The 18,565-nt window shown below is 35.0% G+C and overlaps 1 protein-coding gene across 5 annotated transcripts in view; it reads left to right on the top strand.

Moving 5' to 3' along the window:
• The window catches only part of LARP1B (La ribonucleoprotein 1B), a 125,571-nt gene extending 107,277 nt beyond the window's left edge, over positions 1-18,294 (top strand). For 4 of the 5 annotated variants that reach the window (XM_049631161.1, XM_049631159.1, XM_049631158.1 and 1 more), the window contains 5 exons: positions 9,138-9,298; positions 9,704-9,848; positions 14,252-14,361; positions 15,079-15,206; positions 17,013-18,294. In XM_049631161.1, coding sequence (XP_049487118.1) covers positions 9,138-9,298; positions 9,704-9,848; positions 14,252-14,361; positions 15,079-15,206; positions 17,013-17,150 — 682 coding nt within the window. In that variant the 3' untranslated portion in view covers positions 17,151-18,294. The remainder of the gene's footprint in view (positions 1-9,137; positions 9,299-9,703; positions 9,849-14,251; positions 14,362-15,078; positions 15,207-17,012) is intronic. The other variant, XR_007457901.1, reaches the window with a different exon arrangement.
• Positions 18,295-18,565: the final 271 nt, after the last annotated feature.

Genomic DNA, 18,565 nt, shown 5'->3' on the forward strand with positions numbered 1-18,565 from the left:
TCGTTGAGGGTTTTTATCAAGAATAGATGCTATACTTTGTCAAATGCTTTTTCTGCATTTATTAAGAGGATCATATGGTTCTTATCCTTTCTTTTATTAATGTGGTGTATCATGTTGATTGATTTGTGAATATTGAACTGCACTTGCAGCCCAGGAATAAATCCCACTGATCATGGTGAATAATTCTTTTAATGTACTGTTGAATTTGATTTGCTACTATCTTGTTGAGAATTTTTTCATGCATGTTCATCAGGGATATTGGTCTGTATTTCTCCTTTTTAGTGAGGTCTTTGGTTTTGGAATCAAGGAAATGCTGGCTTCATAGAATGAGTTCGGAAGCTTTCCTTCCATTTCTATTTTTTGTAACAGTTTGAGAAGAAGAGATATTAACTGTTCTTTAAATATCTGGTGAGAATTTCCCTGGAAAGCCATCTGGCCCTGGCTTTTGTTTGTTAGGAGGTTTTTTATTACTAATTCAATTTCTTTGTTGATTATGGGTCTGTTCAAATTTTCTATTTCTTCCTGTTTCAGTTTTTGTAGTTTGTATGTTTCTAGAAACTTGTCCATTTCCTCCAGATTGCCCAGTTTGTTGGCATATAGTTTTTCGTAATATTCTCATAATTGTTTACATTTCTGTGGTGTTGGTTCTGATCTCTCCTTTTTCATTTGTGATTTTATCTGTTTGGTTCCTTTCTCTTTTCTTTTTGGTAAATCTGGCTAGAGGTTCATCAATTTTGTTTATTCTTTCAAAGAACCAGCTCTTAGTTTTATTTATCTGTTCTGTATTTTTTTTTATTTCCCTTCTGCTGATTTTAGGCTTTATTTGCTGTTCCTTTTTTAGCTCCTTTAGGTGTAAGGTTAGGTTGTGTATTTGAGATTTTTCTTGCTTCTTAAATAGGCCTGAATTACAATATACTTTCCTCTTAGAAAAGTATGCAGAAGAATGAAACTGGATCACTTTCTTACACTATACATAAAAATACATTCAAAATGGATGAAAGATCTCAATGTGAGACAAAAAACCATCAAATTCCTAGAGGAGAAGAAAGGCAGTAACTTCTTCCCATCCCAAAGTCCAACATGAAAGTCCAAAGAGTTTGGACTGTCATGTTTTCATTTTCATTTGCTTCGTGTATTTTTAATTTCTTCCTTAATTTCCTGGTTTACCCCATTCTTTCTTTAGTAGGATGTTCTTTAACCTCCATTGTATTTGAGGGCTTACCAAATTTTTCTTGTGATTTCAAGTTTCATAATGTTGTGATCTGAAAATATCTATGGTATGATCTTGATCTTTTTCTACCTGTTGAGAGCTGATTTGTGATCCAGTATGTGATCTGTTCTGGAGGATGTCCCATGTGCATTCAAGAAGAATGTGTATTCTGCTGCTTTAGGATGAAGTGTTCTGAATATATCTGTTTAGTCCATGTGGTCCAGTGTGTCATTCAAAGCCATTTTTTCCTTGTTGATTTTCTGCCTAGATGATATGTCCATTGTTGTAAGTGGGGTGTTAAAGTCCCTTACTATTAATGGTATTATTATCATTCAGTTTCATTATGTTTTCTATTAATTGATTTATATATTTGGATGTCTCCAAGTGGGAGCATACATATTTACAATTGTTAGATTTTCTTGATGGATAGATCCCTTAAATATAATATAATGTCCTTCTTCATCTCTTGTTACTGTCTTTGTTTTAAAATCTAGTTTTTTCTGATATAAGTATGGCTACTCTGGCCTTCTTTTAACATCCATTAGCATAACCAGTGGTTCTCTATTCCCTGACTTTAAATCTGTAGGTGTCTTAACGACTAAAATGAGTCTTTTGTAGGCAACATATAGCTGGGTTCTTATTTTTTGTATCCATTCTAATACCCTATGTCTTTTGATTGGAGCATTTAGTCCATTTACACTCAGTAATTATTGAAAGATATGAATTTATTGCCATTGTGTTATAGAATTGGTGCTTCTAGTGATGTTCTCTGGTCCTTTCTAGTCTTTGTTGCTTTGGTATTTTTTTTTTTTCCTCTCCATTCAAATAGTCTCCCATAAAATTTCTTGCAAGGCTGATCTAGTAGTCACAAACTCCTTTAGTTTTTGTTTGTCTGGGAAACTCTTTATCTGTCCATCTATTCTGAATGGCAGCCTTGCTAGATAAAGAATTCTTGGCTGCATATTTTTCCCATGCAGCACAATGAATATATCCTGCCACTCCCTTCTGGCATGCCAAGTTTCAGTGGACAGGTCTGCTGCTAACCTTGTGTGTCTACCCTTGTAGGTTAAGGACCTTCTTCTTTATGGCTGAATAATACTGCATCATATATATATACATATATGTATATATATACACACACACACACACACACACCACATTTTCTTTATCCATTCATCAGTTGATGGACATTTGGTCTCTATAATTTGGCTCTTGTTGATAATGCTGCTGTAAACATCAGGGTGCATGTATCACTTTGAATCAGCATTTTTGTATCCTTTGGGTAAATACCTAGTAGTGCAATTGCTGTATCATAGAGTAATTCTATTCTTAACTTTTTGAGGGACCTCCATACTGTTTTCTAGAGTGGCTGCACCAGTTTGCATTCCCACCAACAGTGTAAGAGAGTTCCCCTTTCCCCACAACCTCTCCCAACATCTGTTGTTTCCTGTGTTGTTAATTTTAGCCATTCTGACAGATGTGAGATGATATCTCCTTGTACTTTTGATTTGTATTTCCCTGATGATGAGTGATATATCTGTTAGCCATCTGTATGTCTTCTTTGGAAAAGTGTCTATTCATGTCTTCTGCCCATTTTTATTGATTGCTTGATTGGTGGATTGATTGTAGGAGTTTATTGATTGATTTCAGGAGTTGCCCATTTTTTAACTGGATTATTTATTTTTTGGGTGTTGAGTTTGATAAGTTCTTCATATATTTTTGATACTAACCCTTTATCAGATATGTCATTTGCAAATATCTTCTCCCATCCCAAAGGTTGCCTTTTTTTATTGATTGTTTCCTTCACTGTATAGAAGCTTTTTATCCTAATGAAGTCCCAATAGTATCTTTTTAATTTTATATCCCTTGCCTCAGGATATGTATCTAGTAAGAGGTTTCTATGGCCAATGTCAAAGAAGTTACTGCCTTTCTTCTCCTCTAGGAATTTGATGGTTTTTTGTCTCACATTGAGATCTTTCATCCATTTTGAATGTATTTTTATGTATAGTGTAAGAAAGTGATCCAGTTTCATTCTTCTGCATGTAGCTGTTCAGTTCTCTTAACACCATTTGTTGAAGAGTCTGTCTTTTTTCCATTGGATATTCTTTCCTGTTTTGTTGAAGAATATCAATTTCTATTCTATTGCATTGGTCTATGTGTCTGACAGCCTTTTCCACAGAAATGGAAAACCTTATTCTCAAATTCACGTGAAATTGCAAGGAGTCCTGAAAAGCTAAAACAATTTGAAAATGGAAGAATAAAATTCAAAGACTAACACCTCATAACTTTGAAAGCTTCCTGTAACTGTAAAGCTTCCTGGTCTAAGGACAGGCAAATGGACCGATGGAATCAGTAGAGAACCTAGAAATAAACATGTATACAGTCAGCTTATTTTCAGCAAGGGTGCTAGGAATGTTCAGTAGAGAAAAGGACCATCTTTTTAACAAATGGTACTAGGAAAACTGAATATCCAACATGTAAAAGGATGATCCAGACCTTATACCACATACAAGAAAATTAACTCAAAGTGTGTTAAAGACCTAAATGTAAGAGGTAAAACTGTAAAATTTTTAGAAGAAAGCATAAGGAAAAATTTTCATGCCCTGGATTTGACAGTGGTTTCTTGAGTATGACACCAAAAGAGGTGAGAAAAGAAAAAAATTACCATACTTCATCATAATTAAGAACTTTTATATATCAAAAGTTACTACCAGAGTCAAATGATAGCCTACTCAATAGGAGAAAATATTTGCAAATCAGATATCTGATTAGGGATTAATATTTAGAATATATAAAGAACTCTAAGAAGTTGACAACTAAAGAAAACCCAATTCAAAAATGGGCAAAGGATTTGAATAGACATTTCTTCAAAGAAGATATACAAATTGGCCAGTAAGCCCATGAGATGTTCAACATCATTAGTCGTTAGAGAAATGCAAATCAAAAACCACAATGAGATACCTCTTCATACCCATTAGGATGGTACTGTGGTATCTACTTAAAATTATATGAAGTCTCAGAGCACGTTGGTGGCTCAGTATGTTGGGTGCCAACTTTGGCTCAGGTCATGATCTCACGGTTCCTGGGTTCAAGCCCTGCGTTGGGCTCTGTCCTGACAGCTCAGAGCCAGGAGCCTGCTTTGGATCCTGTGTCTACCTCTCTCTCTGTCCCTCCCCTGCTTGTACTCTGTCTCTCTCTCTCTCTCTCTCTCTCTCTCTCTCTCTCTCAAAAATAGCATAAACACTAAAAAATTTTAGAAAAAAAAAATTGTATGAAGTCCTAACCCCCAGTGTGACTATATTTAGAGACATTGCAGCCTTTAAAGAGACCATTAAAGTTAAATGAAGTCACAAAGATGGGGCCCCAATTTAATAGGACTGGTATTTTTTAACATTTTTTAACGATTTATGTATTTTTTTCCTATTCAGCTTTTGTTTTATTTTATTTTATTTTATTTTAATTTTATTTTTTATTTTTTAATTTAATTTATTATTTTAAATTTACTTTCAAGTTAGTTATAATATAGTGAAACAATGATTTCAGGAGTAGATTCCTTAATGCCCCTTACCCATTTAGCCCATCCCCCCCCTCTGCACAACCTCTCCAGTAACCCTGTTTGTTCTCCATATTTAAGAGTTTCTTATCTTTTGTCCCCCTCCCTGTTTTTATATTATTTTTGCTTCCCTTCCCTTATGTTCATCTTTTTTGTATCTTAAAGTCCTCATATGAGTGAAGTCATATGATGTTTGTCTTTCTCTGACTAATTTTACGTATCATAATACCCTTTAATTCCATCCATGTGGTTGCAAATGGCAAGATTTCATTCTTTTTGATTGCCAAGTAATACTCCATTGTGTGTGTGTGTGTGTATATATATATATATATATATATATATATATATATATCACATCTTCTTTATCTGTTCATCCATCGATGGACATTTGGGCTCTTTCCATACTTTGGCAATTGTTGATAGTGCTGCTATAAACATTGGGGTGCATGTGCCCCTTTGAGATAGCATACCTGTATCCCTTGGATAAATGCCTAGTAGTGCAATTGCTGGGTTGTAGGGTAGTTCTACTTTTAATTTTTTGAGGAACCAGAGTGGCTGCACCAGTTTACATTCCCACCAGGAGTGCAAAAGAGATCCTTTTCCTCCATATCCTCTCCAACATCTGTTGTTGCCTGAGTTATTAATATTAGCCATTCTGAAAGGTGTGAGGTGGTATCTCGTTGTGGTTTTGATTTGTATTTCCCTGATGATGAGTGATGTTGAGCATTTTTTCATGTGTCAGTTGGCCATCTGAATGAATAGGACTGGTATTCTTATAAGAAGAGGACATAGGCATATCATTCTACACATACAGAGAGGAAAAGCCACGTGAAGACAAATTGAGAAGGTAGCTCTCAGTAAGCTTGGAAGAGAGACCTCATCAGAAACCAATGCTACTGGCACTTTGATCTGAGACTTTGTAGGAGTGCTGACAATACTGTCTCCATCTTTGGCCTTCCTTCTTGTTCTTCTCTGTGCAATGATCTCCCTTGGGCCTGTGCGTTCCAGGCACAGTGGAGGTTACTGTATGTCCTAGCTGGAATGAGGGAGAGTTTATTCTGATTATCCCTCTGGTGTATAGATTGCACCACTTTAGATAACTAGTAGAGTTGCTTCTGTCACACAGATCGTGCTACTTTGGATAATTACCCTTTGTTCTCACGTCAGTGATCCCCCCCATTCTATAGATTCTATGGATTAAGGTCTGGACTTCATGGAAAATAGCCGCATAGTGGTGAGATTGTCCACCCAATCCCCCTGACAGTAAAGTTGCCCTGAATAAAACTCTGTGTAAGCAGTATGGAGTGGCTTGCTTTGTTTTTGGTCTCAAAGTGCCTTCTCAGTCTGGAGGATACTTTACTGTCCCTCCTCTACCAACATAAATTTCTGTTGTTTAAGCCATCCAGTCTGTGGTATCTTGTTATGGCAGCCTGAGCTGTCTAATACAGGTATATATAATTTTTTTTAGCTGAAAATAATTGTTTGTGAGGGTGTGTAGAAACTGGAACCCTTGTGCATTGCTTGTGGAAATATCAAATGCTGCAGCCACTATGGAAAACAGTTTGGCATTTTCTCAAAATGTTAAAACACAGAATTACCATATGACCCAGCTGTTATACTGTTAGGTATATATCCAAAAGAATTGAAAACAGGGAGTTGAACAAACCCTTTTATGTCCATATTTATAGAAATATTATTCATAATATCCAAAAGATAAAAACAATTCAAGTGTCCATTAACAGATGTCTGCATAAACACAATATGGTATATACATACAATGGAATATTATTCAACCATATAAAAGAATGAAATTTTAATTTATGTAACAACAACATCGATGGACCTTGAAGACATGCTTATTGAAATAAGGCAGACTCAGAAGGGTAAAGATAGTATGATCCCACTTGTATAAAGTACCCAGAATAGTCTAGTTTAAATAGAGAAAGTAGAATACAGGTGATTGGGGGCTAAATGGAGGAGGAAAGGGCTAGTTATTGTTTAATAGAGTTTTTGTTGGGGATGATAAAGAAGTTTTAGGTATAGATAGTGGTGATGTTATGTAACATTGTGAATATCTAATTTTGATGAAAAGTAAGTGTGCTTAAGAATGGCTAAAATTGGGGCGCCTGGGTGGCGCAGTCGGTTAAGCGTCCGACTTCAGCCAGGTCACGATCTCGCGGTCCGTGAGTTCGAGCCCCGCGTCAGGCTCTGGGCTGATGGCTCGGAGCCTGGAGCCTGTTTCCGATTCTGTGTCTCCCTCTCTCTCTCTGCCCCTCCCCCGTTCATGCTCTGTCTCTCTCTGTCCCAAAAATAAAAATAAAAAACGTTGAAAAAAAAAATTTAAAAAAAGAATGGCTAAAATTATAAATAGTATGTGTATTTTACCATACACACAGACATGCTCACACACACTCCTAAGAAAATCACCACTGATTTTATTAGGAAAGTTTTTAAGTATTAGTGGAAACAATCAGGGTTACAGTGACAAATACAAGGTTTCCAAAATTCTAATATTTGCATAAGAACTCAAAGTTTTCCTTGACATTTTGTTCACTTTCAAGGAAACGTCTGACACAAAATGAAGTCTGAATATTCATAATTTGTCGTTTTCTAATTAAAAATGTTGTTGCAAGAAAAATCAGCTGGGTCGGCTCACAACTTTATCAAACAAGTGCTTTGATTTAAGACAACTGTTTTAGTTTGAGCTGCTATAACAAACATGCCATGGACTTAAACATCTATTTCTCACAGTTCCAGGATCAGGGTACCAATGGGTCTGGTATCTGCTGAGGGCCTACTTTGTAGATGGCTATCTTCTTGTATCCTGGCATGGCAAACAGAGAGAGAGGAAGCAGCTATCCCACGTTTCTTTCTTTTTTCAATATTTATTTTTGAAAGAGAAAGAGAGACAGAGACAGAGCACTAGTGGAGGAGGGGCAGAGAGAGAGAGAGGGAGACACAGAATCCAAAGCAGGCTCCAGGCTCCGAGCTGTCAGCACAGAGCCCGACGCGGGGCTTGAACCCATGAACCGCAATATCATGACCTGAGCCAAAGTCAGATGCTTAACCGACTGAGCCACCCAGGCGCCCCCTATGTTTCTTTTTATAAGGGCACTTATCCCACTCATCAACTCTACCCTCATGTCTTAATTACCTTCTACTACCATCTTATTAGGGGCTAGGAATTCGACATTCAGTCCATAAAAATACCACTGTACTTTGATAATGCTGCAAAAGTACTTTATGCTTCCATCCCATTTTTGAAAATTGTGATTAAAAATCACATAACAAAATATTTACCACTTTAACTTTTTAAGTGTATAGTCCGGTAGTGTTAAGTATGTTCATATTGTTGTGAAACATTTCCAGAACTTTTTCATTTTGCAAAACTAAAGATTTTGTCCCATACAATAAGGGTTGAGATTTCATAAAGTTATTTATTTATTTATTTATTTATTTATTTATTTATTTTGCTTCATCAAAGACACCTTAAGTTGAAAGTGGTACTTTTTAAAATTTGCAATCACTATCACTAATATGGAAAGTTTGGTGCCTCTGCCTCAATTTGCATTAGCAATTTTATGCACCATTACTTTAGTACTATCACTGCAAATGTGAACACAGTGAAAAGGGCAAATAATACCTTGGTGTTATTGTGAAAATGGTTTTGAGTTGCAGACTTTCTGAAGAGTTCTTGGGAAGCTCTTCAAACATCCTCAGTCTACACGTTGAAAACCACTGATTTAGATCAGTGTCTTAGAAAGAAAGAAAAATAATAAATAAAGCAAAACACAGGAAAGAACATTTGGTGATTGGATAGATGAGGGAGACCATTTAGTTCGAGTGAAAGAGGAAGAAAACCTATATTTGAATAATGGAGTGCAGATGAAAAGGAAAAAAAAAATAGACTTAGGTGAGATTTCAGAAGTAGAATTGATGTACAGAATTGCAGGTATGTCTTTGGATTCATAAAATTATTACCTTTGTGCCAGATTTTATTACTCATTTCTACTTATCCAATTTATATCATTTACCTAATTACTCATGAAAATTGAGATTTTCTCTAGTACCACAAGAAACTAAAGTAAATAATGGATCTGGAATAGGGATAAGCGAGTCATTTAGTCATGTGGTTCTACTTACTGCTTTAGTTTGAAAATTTATAACCATGTTCTTTATCAACTTCTGCGTATACCTGTCTGTGTTGAACATAAATAGCGATTCAAATATTTATCTTTATGTCTTCGTTTAGTTTTAGGGACTAATGTCTTTTCCACTGTTCAGACCCAACAACAAACAAATAGTATAAATTGGTTTAAACACTTGGTTCTTGATATTTCAGTTTGAAGGCTTTTTTTCCCCCTTCTCAAACAGCAGTTCAAATGCCTCGCCTTCAGAAGGTGCACCACTAGTAGGAAGTTATGGATGTACTCCTCATTCATTCCCAAAGTTCCAGCACCCTTCTCATGAACTTTTGAAGGAAAATGGCTTTACCCAACAAGTGTACCACAAGTATCGTCGAAGATGCCTAAGTGGTAAGATGCTTGTCCTTAAAATAGCTTAAAATAGCTTAAATTTTATATTTAAAATTAAAATATAATATTAAAAAGTGTGACATTTAATATCAGGTTAAGATATTCTTTTGTTATAATTACCTTAAGTAAATGTGTTTATACATATTTTTATTCATGTATTTTGTAGCTTATATACATTAGGAAATGAAGTTTAGTATATTCTTGTTACTATTGACAAATGCTTAAATTTCAACAGTGAGTCAGAAAACAGATTAACATTTGTCCCTTATTTGGAAGAAAGCCAAATACATTTTAGAGATTAATATGTTTTAGTTTTCCTTATTTTAAGTTATATAAAATGTCTGCTGTTTTGACTTAATAAGTATCTTTAACAAAAAAAAGTTTTACTATTTTATCTTTTTCCAGAGAGAAAACGCTTGGGAATTGGCCAGTCCCAAGAAATGAATACCCTCTTTCGTTTCTGGTCCTTTTTCCTCAGAGATCACTTCAATAAAAAAATGTATGAGGAATTTAGACAACTTGCTTGGGAAGATGCAAAAGAAAATTACAGGTCAAATATTTTCTCACATTTTACAGTTGAAGGGAGTTTTCAATAAAATAATTTAAAGGGTAAAGTAGCCCAGTTTTGAACTGTGAAAGTAGAACAACATAACTGGGGAGAGGGCTGTATGTTTCCTATTGCTGCACAGCAAATTACTCCAAAACTCAGAAAATTAAAACACCAAACATTTCTTAGTTTACAGTTTCTAAGGGTCAAGACTCTAGGAACAGCTTAGTTGGGTGGTTCTGACTCAGATGTCTCATGTGCAGTCAAAGTGTTAGATTCGGCTGTAGTCTCTAAAGAGTTGACTCAGGCTGAAAGATCCTCTTCAAGCTTATTCACATGGCTGAAGCTTCAGTTCTTCACCACATAGGCCTACTACTCGGCATTTAATGACATGACTTCAGAGCAAATGATCTAAGAAAGGTGAAGAACTTCTAAGACAAAGACTTGATGTCTTGTATAGCCTATGTTTGAAAGTGACATACCATCACTTTTGCCATGTTGTATTATTCACACAGACCAACCTTGGTACCATCCCTGGTAGGAGAAGATTACCCAAGATTGAGAATACCAGGAGGTAGGATCATTTGGAACCATCTTAGGGGTTGGCGCAAATTCCAAATGAAATTTGAAAGAGCCGTTAGAGACTTCCCTTGCATGTGCACTTACGTCCCCAAATTGACAAATACTTAGAGCCGAATTAGTTGTTAAGATGCCTTGAGCCAAGAAAAAATAAGGCCTCTCATGATATGTCCACACTCATCTATCAAATCTCATTTTTTCCTACTAGTGCTCTGGTCCTCTAGGCAACAATATTACTGAACATGTTCTCTGAATGACCCAAGTTATTGCATCTAGATAGCTATACATATTCTTACCTCTGGTTATTCTGTTCTTCCTCCCTCTGCATTGCTAACTCATTCTTTTCATCCAGGCTAGACCTTGCTTCCTTGAGAAGTATTCAGGATAAGTTTTGAAGGTTCCTATAGGACAGAGTTGGGACCAAACTGAAAGGGTCAGAAAGAACATGAAGTAGACTTATGCAAGCAATTTATTCCTGGAAAGGGGAAGAAAGGAAGAGATGGAAAGAAGAAAAAAAGATAATTTTACACTCAGTATTTACTTAAATTTGCCGTTCTAAAAATGGATTCTACTTGTAAATCTTAAATAAGAATATATTGTTAACCAAATATTGTGATCTTTGAGAAGAATACAAAAAATAAATTTTTCGGGAAAAAAAATTGCATTTACCCTGACTTGTAGAAAAAATAGACTTTAATTTTCATCCAGAATATTTATCTTCATTAGGAATGACAGATACATAGCATGTGTACCTCTATTTCTCTCTCTTCTATTCCTGACCTCTCTAATCAATCCCAAAACTGTTTAAATAATGTTCTTGAATTCAGATTTTTGGTCTTTCTTACCACAGTTTTAATAGCTACTTCCAATTTACCAGGTTTAGCACAAAAGGAAAAACTTGGCATTTTTGATTTTGGTGTTATTCAAATATATTAACAACAAAACATTTTGATATTATTCAAACTATGGTTTGCTACTCATTAGTGGGTTGTGAAATCAGTTTAGTAGTTTGAAAAATGTCCGACTGCACTAAACATAGTAAGGTTAAAATTTTTTATAATTTATATAAACATGCAAATTTAGAATTGTTTGCAAAGCTTATATATGCTTTTATGTATACTTGTATATATGAGTATTGTGTCACCAGATAAAATATTTTTCTTACTATTAGATTTAGAAAAGTTTGAGGGGCACCTGGGTGGCTCAGTTGGTTGAGCATCCAACTCCTGATTTCAGCTTAGGTCATGATCCCAAGGTCTTGGGATTGAGCTCAGGATTCTCCCTTTCTCTCTTCTCCCTCTATCCCCCTCCCCCACTCATGCTGTGTCTCTCTAAAATAAAAAGAAAAGTTTGAAAGTCACTGTTATCATTACTCTCAGTGTCTTTTGCTGTTTCTGCAAACAATTTCTGTTTGTTCTTCAGGACTTTCTAATAACTTTCTGATATGCCCATGCCTATCCAAGTCTAGGTTGGGAATTCTTTTTTTGTGTTCCTATATCAGTCTGTATGTTTCTAGTGGTTTTTAACACATAATTTTGGGTCTGTTTCTGCAATGTTCATGACTAACCTGGATTAGCTCTTCCTTAGGAAGTATGTAGCACAGTTATTGTTAAGCATCTGAAGGCTTTGAAATCAGGGCCAAATTTGAATCCCAGCCTATTAATTCACTGTGGATTGGCAAATTATTAATCACAATAAGCTTCAGCTTCTTTTTACAGTAGGGGAAATTGTGGTAGATACCCTCAAAGGGTTATTGTGAAGATAAAACAAAACATGTTACCTGATACACAGTAAGTGCTCAATAAATTGTTACTGTTATTAGAAAGATTAGTACTGAATCTATCCATTGACTAAATTCAGCAGTAGGATAGTTTTAAGAAGGAAGGAGAGAAATAACCTTTATTATCTTCAATGTGCCATCTCTGGTCTAAGTACTTTATAAATATTTGTGTCATCTATTCTTGAAAAGTATGATATTGTTATCCCCCATTTTCAGGGATGTAATTACAGGCCCAGAATTCAAATATAGTTCTTTCTGCTTCTTATCCTTTATATTTTCCACTCATCTAAGCTTTCTCACAATGAGGGGTAAGTGAATAAATGGCAACTGAGAGGCTGGCCATTTGCCCCTTGTCTTCACTTCAGCAGTTATACTGCATAGTTGGATTGCGATTAATGTTATACTTCTGAAAAAAAAAAATGTCATACTTTTGGTCTTTGGAATTGATTTGCTAAAAATTAAGACTAAAAATCCAAATATTGTAGTAGTCTATTGGCCTTTACCAATAACCTCTAAGAATTCTAACATTCTTCTAGAATGTCATTTACTTGATAAAACCCAAAACATTCTCAATTCTGCTTTCAAGAAAGAAAGAAAAAAAAAAGAAGAAGAAAAGACAGAGACATAGGCTTCACTGCCAAAGATTCGGATTTCATTGGTTTGGAGAAAAGCCTTGGCATCAGTATTTTTTAAAAGCTCTCCAGATGATTCTTACATATAGCCAAGGTTGAGATATCAATGCTTTATATTTATATTTATATTTATATTTATATTTATATTTATATTTATAAAGTATATAAGCTAATATCAGTATAATATCACGTAAGAGGAGTGTCAAGGCATGTTTGTCATTTCTGAGCTGGTGATTCTTTAGTCCTTAGTCCCCTTAGCCTTCAGTCATATAAGCTCAAAGAATAGTATCACTTATGGCTACCAAAACAAGGGGCTCAGGTCAGTGTGTGGAGGTAGTTGGTAGTCCTACATTTCTCTTGGTAGCTTGCCAAGAAACCTATTTATTCTTCTGGACAGACCATCGCTTTCCATCTTGTAAATAAGGTAGTTACAAAAGACACACACACACACACACACACACACACACACACACACACACCTTCACGTGAATAAAAGCCAGGCAAAATTATGTTGCAGGTAATGAAGAAATTGTAGTATTTATTCCACTAAGGCACCCAGAATGACTTAAGGATTCTAACTAGGAATCTATTAATTGCGACTTGTTTTAGTTGAGTAAGCTAGACATGGTCCTTTTACTGCTGTTCTGAAGACTGTGTTCACTGTCATGGGTTCTGCTCATCACCATTAATTAAATTAAAGATTGAGCCCATGTAGTTTGCTGATCCACTGTCCAAAATTTGTCTTGGGTTCTCTAGGTAGCTTTAGAAGAAAACAAGGAAATTTGCTTTCTGATTTTATGTAGTGATTACAGTTGTTTTAGCAAAATATCTTTTATGAGATGTACTTTATAGCTAAAGTAGGGAAGATCTATTAGGAGCCATTTAATTAGGTTTGTCATTTATAGTTGAATAGGTCAACCACACATAGGGTCTAGGGCACAGAGTATAGTCTTTATCTCTCTTGAGTAAAGATTATGTTTAAGAGTACTTAAAACCACACACAAACATACCATTATAAACCTTGGTCTGGGAAAAATCTAAAACATTCTTAATGCCACTGAATCTTTTGGACATTTCTTCAGAAATACCAGGGAGAGATCCTCTGTCCAAAGGAAGACAACTCTGGTTGTCCACAGGCTGCCTGTCATTCTGCAGGTTCCCATTATAGTTCCATGAGGTGCTATGGCTGAGTGAACAAAAATAGCAAAGCCATCCATGAATTACTAATTAACCATTTCAGCTAAAAACAAACAAACAAAAACCTGCATACTAAAATTTACATACATTTAAGCTCTTCTGTTTTTTTGCTTGGGGTTATTTGTGTCATGTTTCCATGTATCAGTGCTGCTAAGTATGAAATCTTCACATTGTCATAGCAAAATTTTTATTGTAAACCATTCATTTCCTTTCCGCAGGTATGGATTAGAATGTCTGTTCAGGTTTTATAGTTATGGACTAGAAAAAAAATTCAGACAAGACATTTTTAAGGATTTCCAAGAAGAAACCAAAAAAGACTACGAATCTGGTAAAACAAAACATCCCAATAATCTTATTCTATTTAGAAATTGTAAACCTGAGTCAATAAATAGAGAGAGTTCATAACTCTTTTTTTTCAGAGTAGGCCATTTAAGACCTTCAGGCCACTATTATGGTTCTTGATGAAGGATGGATGGAGCACCATATAGTAAGAAGGCCATTCCTATAATGTGTTAGAAAATAACCATACCCATGTGTTTCCTTTATGAAGTAGTATTTTGCCATTTTTTCCTCAACAAAACATGAAAATAATACTCACTGATGTTCCATTACTTGAAAACTCTTTGTAACATCAGCAGGTAGGCTTCAAAAGATGGATTAGCACAGTGGGTAGTGGTGCTGACTTTGGGCCAAATGCATAGGTCCGAATCCCATTTCCACTACTTAGTAGCTGTGTGACCTTGGTTAAGTTACTTAGCTTTGTTAGCCTCAGTTTACTCATCAGTAATATATATAAGTATCTATATTACAGGGTTGTATGTGGTTCAAATTAGTTTAATAAATAAAAACCATTTAAATAATACTTGTTACATAGTGGATTCTTACTAAATGTTAGCTGCCATTATTATTACAACATCTTATTCTCAAGAACTAGATAAAGTGTTTGCTGGAAGGTAAATGATTAATTGCTGGTAGGATCATGTTCAATATGAATCATTTTTAAAATTCTATATAATTTAATGTGTATACTTTTCTTTGTTATTAGGTCAGCTGTATGGATTAGAAAAGTTTTGGGCTTATCTAAAATATTCTGAATCTAAGACGCAGTCTATTGACCCAAAACTTCAGGAATACCTCTGTAGCTTTAAGAGGTTAGAAGACTTCCGCATTGATGTAAGTTTTAAGTCCTTTCTTCTGTAGTCTTTTTTTTTTTTTTTTTTAACGTGTATTTATTTTTGAGACAGAGAGACAGAGCATGAACAGGGGAGGGGCAGAGAGAGAGGGAGACACAGAATCTGAAACGGGCTCCAGGCTCTGAGCTGTCAGCACGGGGCCCGACGCGGGGCCCGACGCGGGGCCCGAACTCACGGACTGTGAGATCATGACCTGAGCCGAAGTCGGACGCTTAACCGACCAAGCCACCCAGGCGCCCCGATCTTCTGTAGTCTTTTTATTACCTTTAGATTTTGAGCTATCAGTGACTTTCTTAACTTTGATTTTATAATTTTTATTTTTTTAACTTATTTCACAATTTTAATTTTCCAGTTTTGAAATCAAACTTTAAAACAGGTGCAAAAATAGTACAGAGAATTCCCATATACTCTGTTTACCCAGATTTCCTAAATATTAACATCTTACATAACCACAGTCCAATTGTCAGTTCACTTTAATTTTGATAAGCCCCTATAATTAAACATTTTATAGATTTAGTAACTTTTATGTGGATATGTTACTAATTTCTCACACCACTTTGAAAATTTTTCACTTTCTATGTACCTTCATCCTATAGTTTCCTAAAATGTGCTAATGTAACATGTATTTAGGTTTCCCCACACAATAAAGGTAGGACAAGAATATTATATACATATGTAGAGACAGGAGAATAAACTTTAAACGATTTGACAAGGAAAGCATTACAAAGAAAGAATGGGATGAAAATAAGATAAAAGGAGGAAAAAGAGAAATAAGGACAGAAAAATCAAAAGAACGGAAAAGAGAGAGGTAGAAGGAATGCTAGGTCCATCTCTGCTTAGTATTGTAATTTGTCTTATATTTTGTGTAAATAGGTTTGATGGCCTAGCGATGGAATTAATAGACGTGCTTGTCTCTGGAATTAAAGTGTTTCTAGAGTAGCCTAGCCAGTTCTTTCACAAAGACATCCTTGCTCTGTAATAGTGACTTTTGCCCTATCTGAACAGGAACTAAGAATTCAGGCCTCCGCTTTTAAATACAATGGAAGATTGGAGAGGAGGTTATGGTCTTAACTTGTCTACAAATGAAAATATTAGTCTGGTGGTGGGTTCCCAAATCTTTGTAATTGGAAAGGCCTTAAAAGCTGACTTTTTTTTTTTTTTTTTTTTTTGAGTGCAGAATATGTTTTCACTGCCTACCCTCTCCTTGCTTGCAGTCTGAGGGGACTTGGGAGCTTTATGGATATTTATGTTTGAAAATGTTTAAAATTAATACATCAATAATGCTTTCTGGTCTCCTTATTCTAGAAACCCTAGATAGACTTTCAAACTTGCTAAAGATTATTTAACTTGGTGTCTCTTTCCCCCCTGCTGCTTTCATTTATCTGTTAAACATTATCATTCAAACAAGCCTAGGATAGGTGTTTAGGGTTGAAAGGGACTGGAGTTGACAGAGGTTGAATAAAGCACATAAAAAGTCTCTTTGAAACATTTTCTTCGAGGCAGGGAAGCTAGCTTTATATTTATGCTCTGCAATGTAGTTCAAGCCCCAAAACATATGAGAATCTTAATAAACACATGTTGAGTGAAAGAATGAACAAATACTAGTAGGCTGATTTAGTTGAGGAAGAAATGTAATACCTTAAATTGCTGTTAAGTTTTTGTTATGCTAATAAAATCTACTGAAGTGCCAACGTAGTTTCCTTCTTTCTTGAAAAAGCCTGGCCTTACATTTTGAAGGGAGGAAAAATAGTAAAATTGTCACTATGTTGTCTTTCATAATTTGCAGCCCCCTATTAGTGAGGAATTTGGAAGAAAAAGACATTCATCTACTTCTGGTGAGGACAGTAGTCGTCATAGACTTCCATCTAATTCCTCTACAAAGCTACCAAATGCTGCTAAGCCTACATCTGCTAATCAGCTTTAGGTCCCAATAAACTCTCCCAGAAGGAATACTTCACAGGAGTCCAGTGACAATTCACACCAGAAAAGTGCTGCCTCAGTTTCAACAGATGGTGAAATGCCTGAGAAATAGACTGTTATGAAAGTTGTTTGCCCTTGAAATCAACATTTGCATCAGTATTTATTTGGGAAAAATCTTCTGATGTTTAATTGTGATCATCACAAAAAAGAAAAAGGAGGAAAAGTGGTAGCATTTTTTTCTAACAAGATAAATTCTAAAAACATTTTCCCTGATGTCATGAGCAAGGATAGTTTTGGTGACCTTTTATAGAGATCCTCTATTAATGTATTTTGGTCCCAGTATTTCTTTTTCAAAGCAATTGTTTACAAGAACAGCATTCCTTAAATATATACAAAAACAATGCCTATATACAAAAAGGAATGCCTAACATTTCAGCTCATACTTCTTAAAGAAGATACAGTATGTTGTATTCATCTCTTCTATAGAGCTTTCCTAAAGAATCCGATCACCCCGTTATCAATTCATATTTGAACTTATCAAAAACAAAGGCAGATTACGTATATATTTTTTAAATTCAGAAAAAGAATATGAAATGATACATTTGCTTTTCTTGTTGATGTATAGTTTAAGGAAACTTTTTTTTTTCTTTTTTTACTAAAGTAGAACTATATTGCAGTTAAATTGGAGTATGAAGTATGTGCACTTTGGATGCTGAGTTTGCTTTTTTCTCCCTAGTCATACCTCATGATTTCCATAGTTATTGTTGTGCTGGTGTGGAGTGTTCTGAATTGGCATCAGCTGGTTACATATTAGAAGTGATTTGCTTTCTGTGACTCTGTATAAGCCTGCACAAGTAATTGAAAACTGGTTGGGATTGGTTGGAATATTGTCCTAAATCAATTAAATCTCACACTGTTTTGAATGCATCTGCTATTTGTACATCTGCAGGTGGGTATGTCACAAGAAGTCAAATTATCTTCAATTTAAAAGGAGTAGTTTTTCCTGTTTCTTTTAGTTTTGTTTTGTGCTCATGTTTTCAAGAGTTATAGCAAATTTATTTCTAATTTTTATTGCTCTTGCAACTGATGTAAATGATAGTTTCAGTTTTGTGGGAATTAAAAAAAAATAAAGCGCTTATTCTAAATTATTTGAATTGATTTTTAATTATTTTGTTTAGATATAGTTGAAAAGCAAAAATATTCAAATTCTGCTAGTAGAAAACCACTCTATTTTGTGAATGAAATTTCAGTTATAAACCTATATCCAATTTATTTACCACATATATTTTCTTGGCAGAGCAGCCAGTTTAATACACTAAATTATTATTTTCTTTTTGATGTTTTTATAGGATGACAACATTGAAAAACATACAATCTTTGGATAAATGGGCTATTCATCAGTAAATGAGATTTTCATTA

Source organism: Panthera uncia, chromosome B1 (assembly GCF_023721935.1).
Source record: "Panthera uncia isolate 11264 chromosome B1, Puncia_PCG_1.0, whole genome shotgun sequence".
Classification (NCBI taxonomy): Eukaryota; Metazoa; Chordata; class Mammalia; order Carnivora; family Felidae; genus Panthera; species Panthera uncia.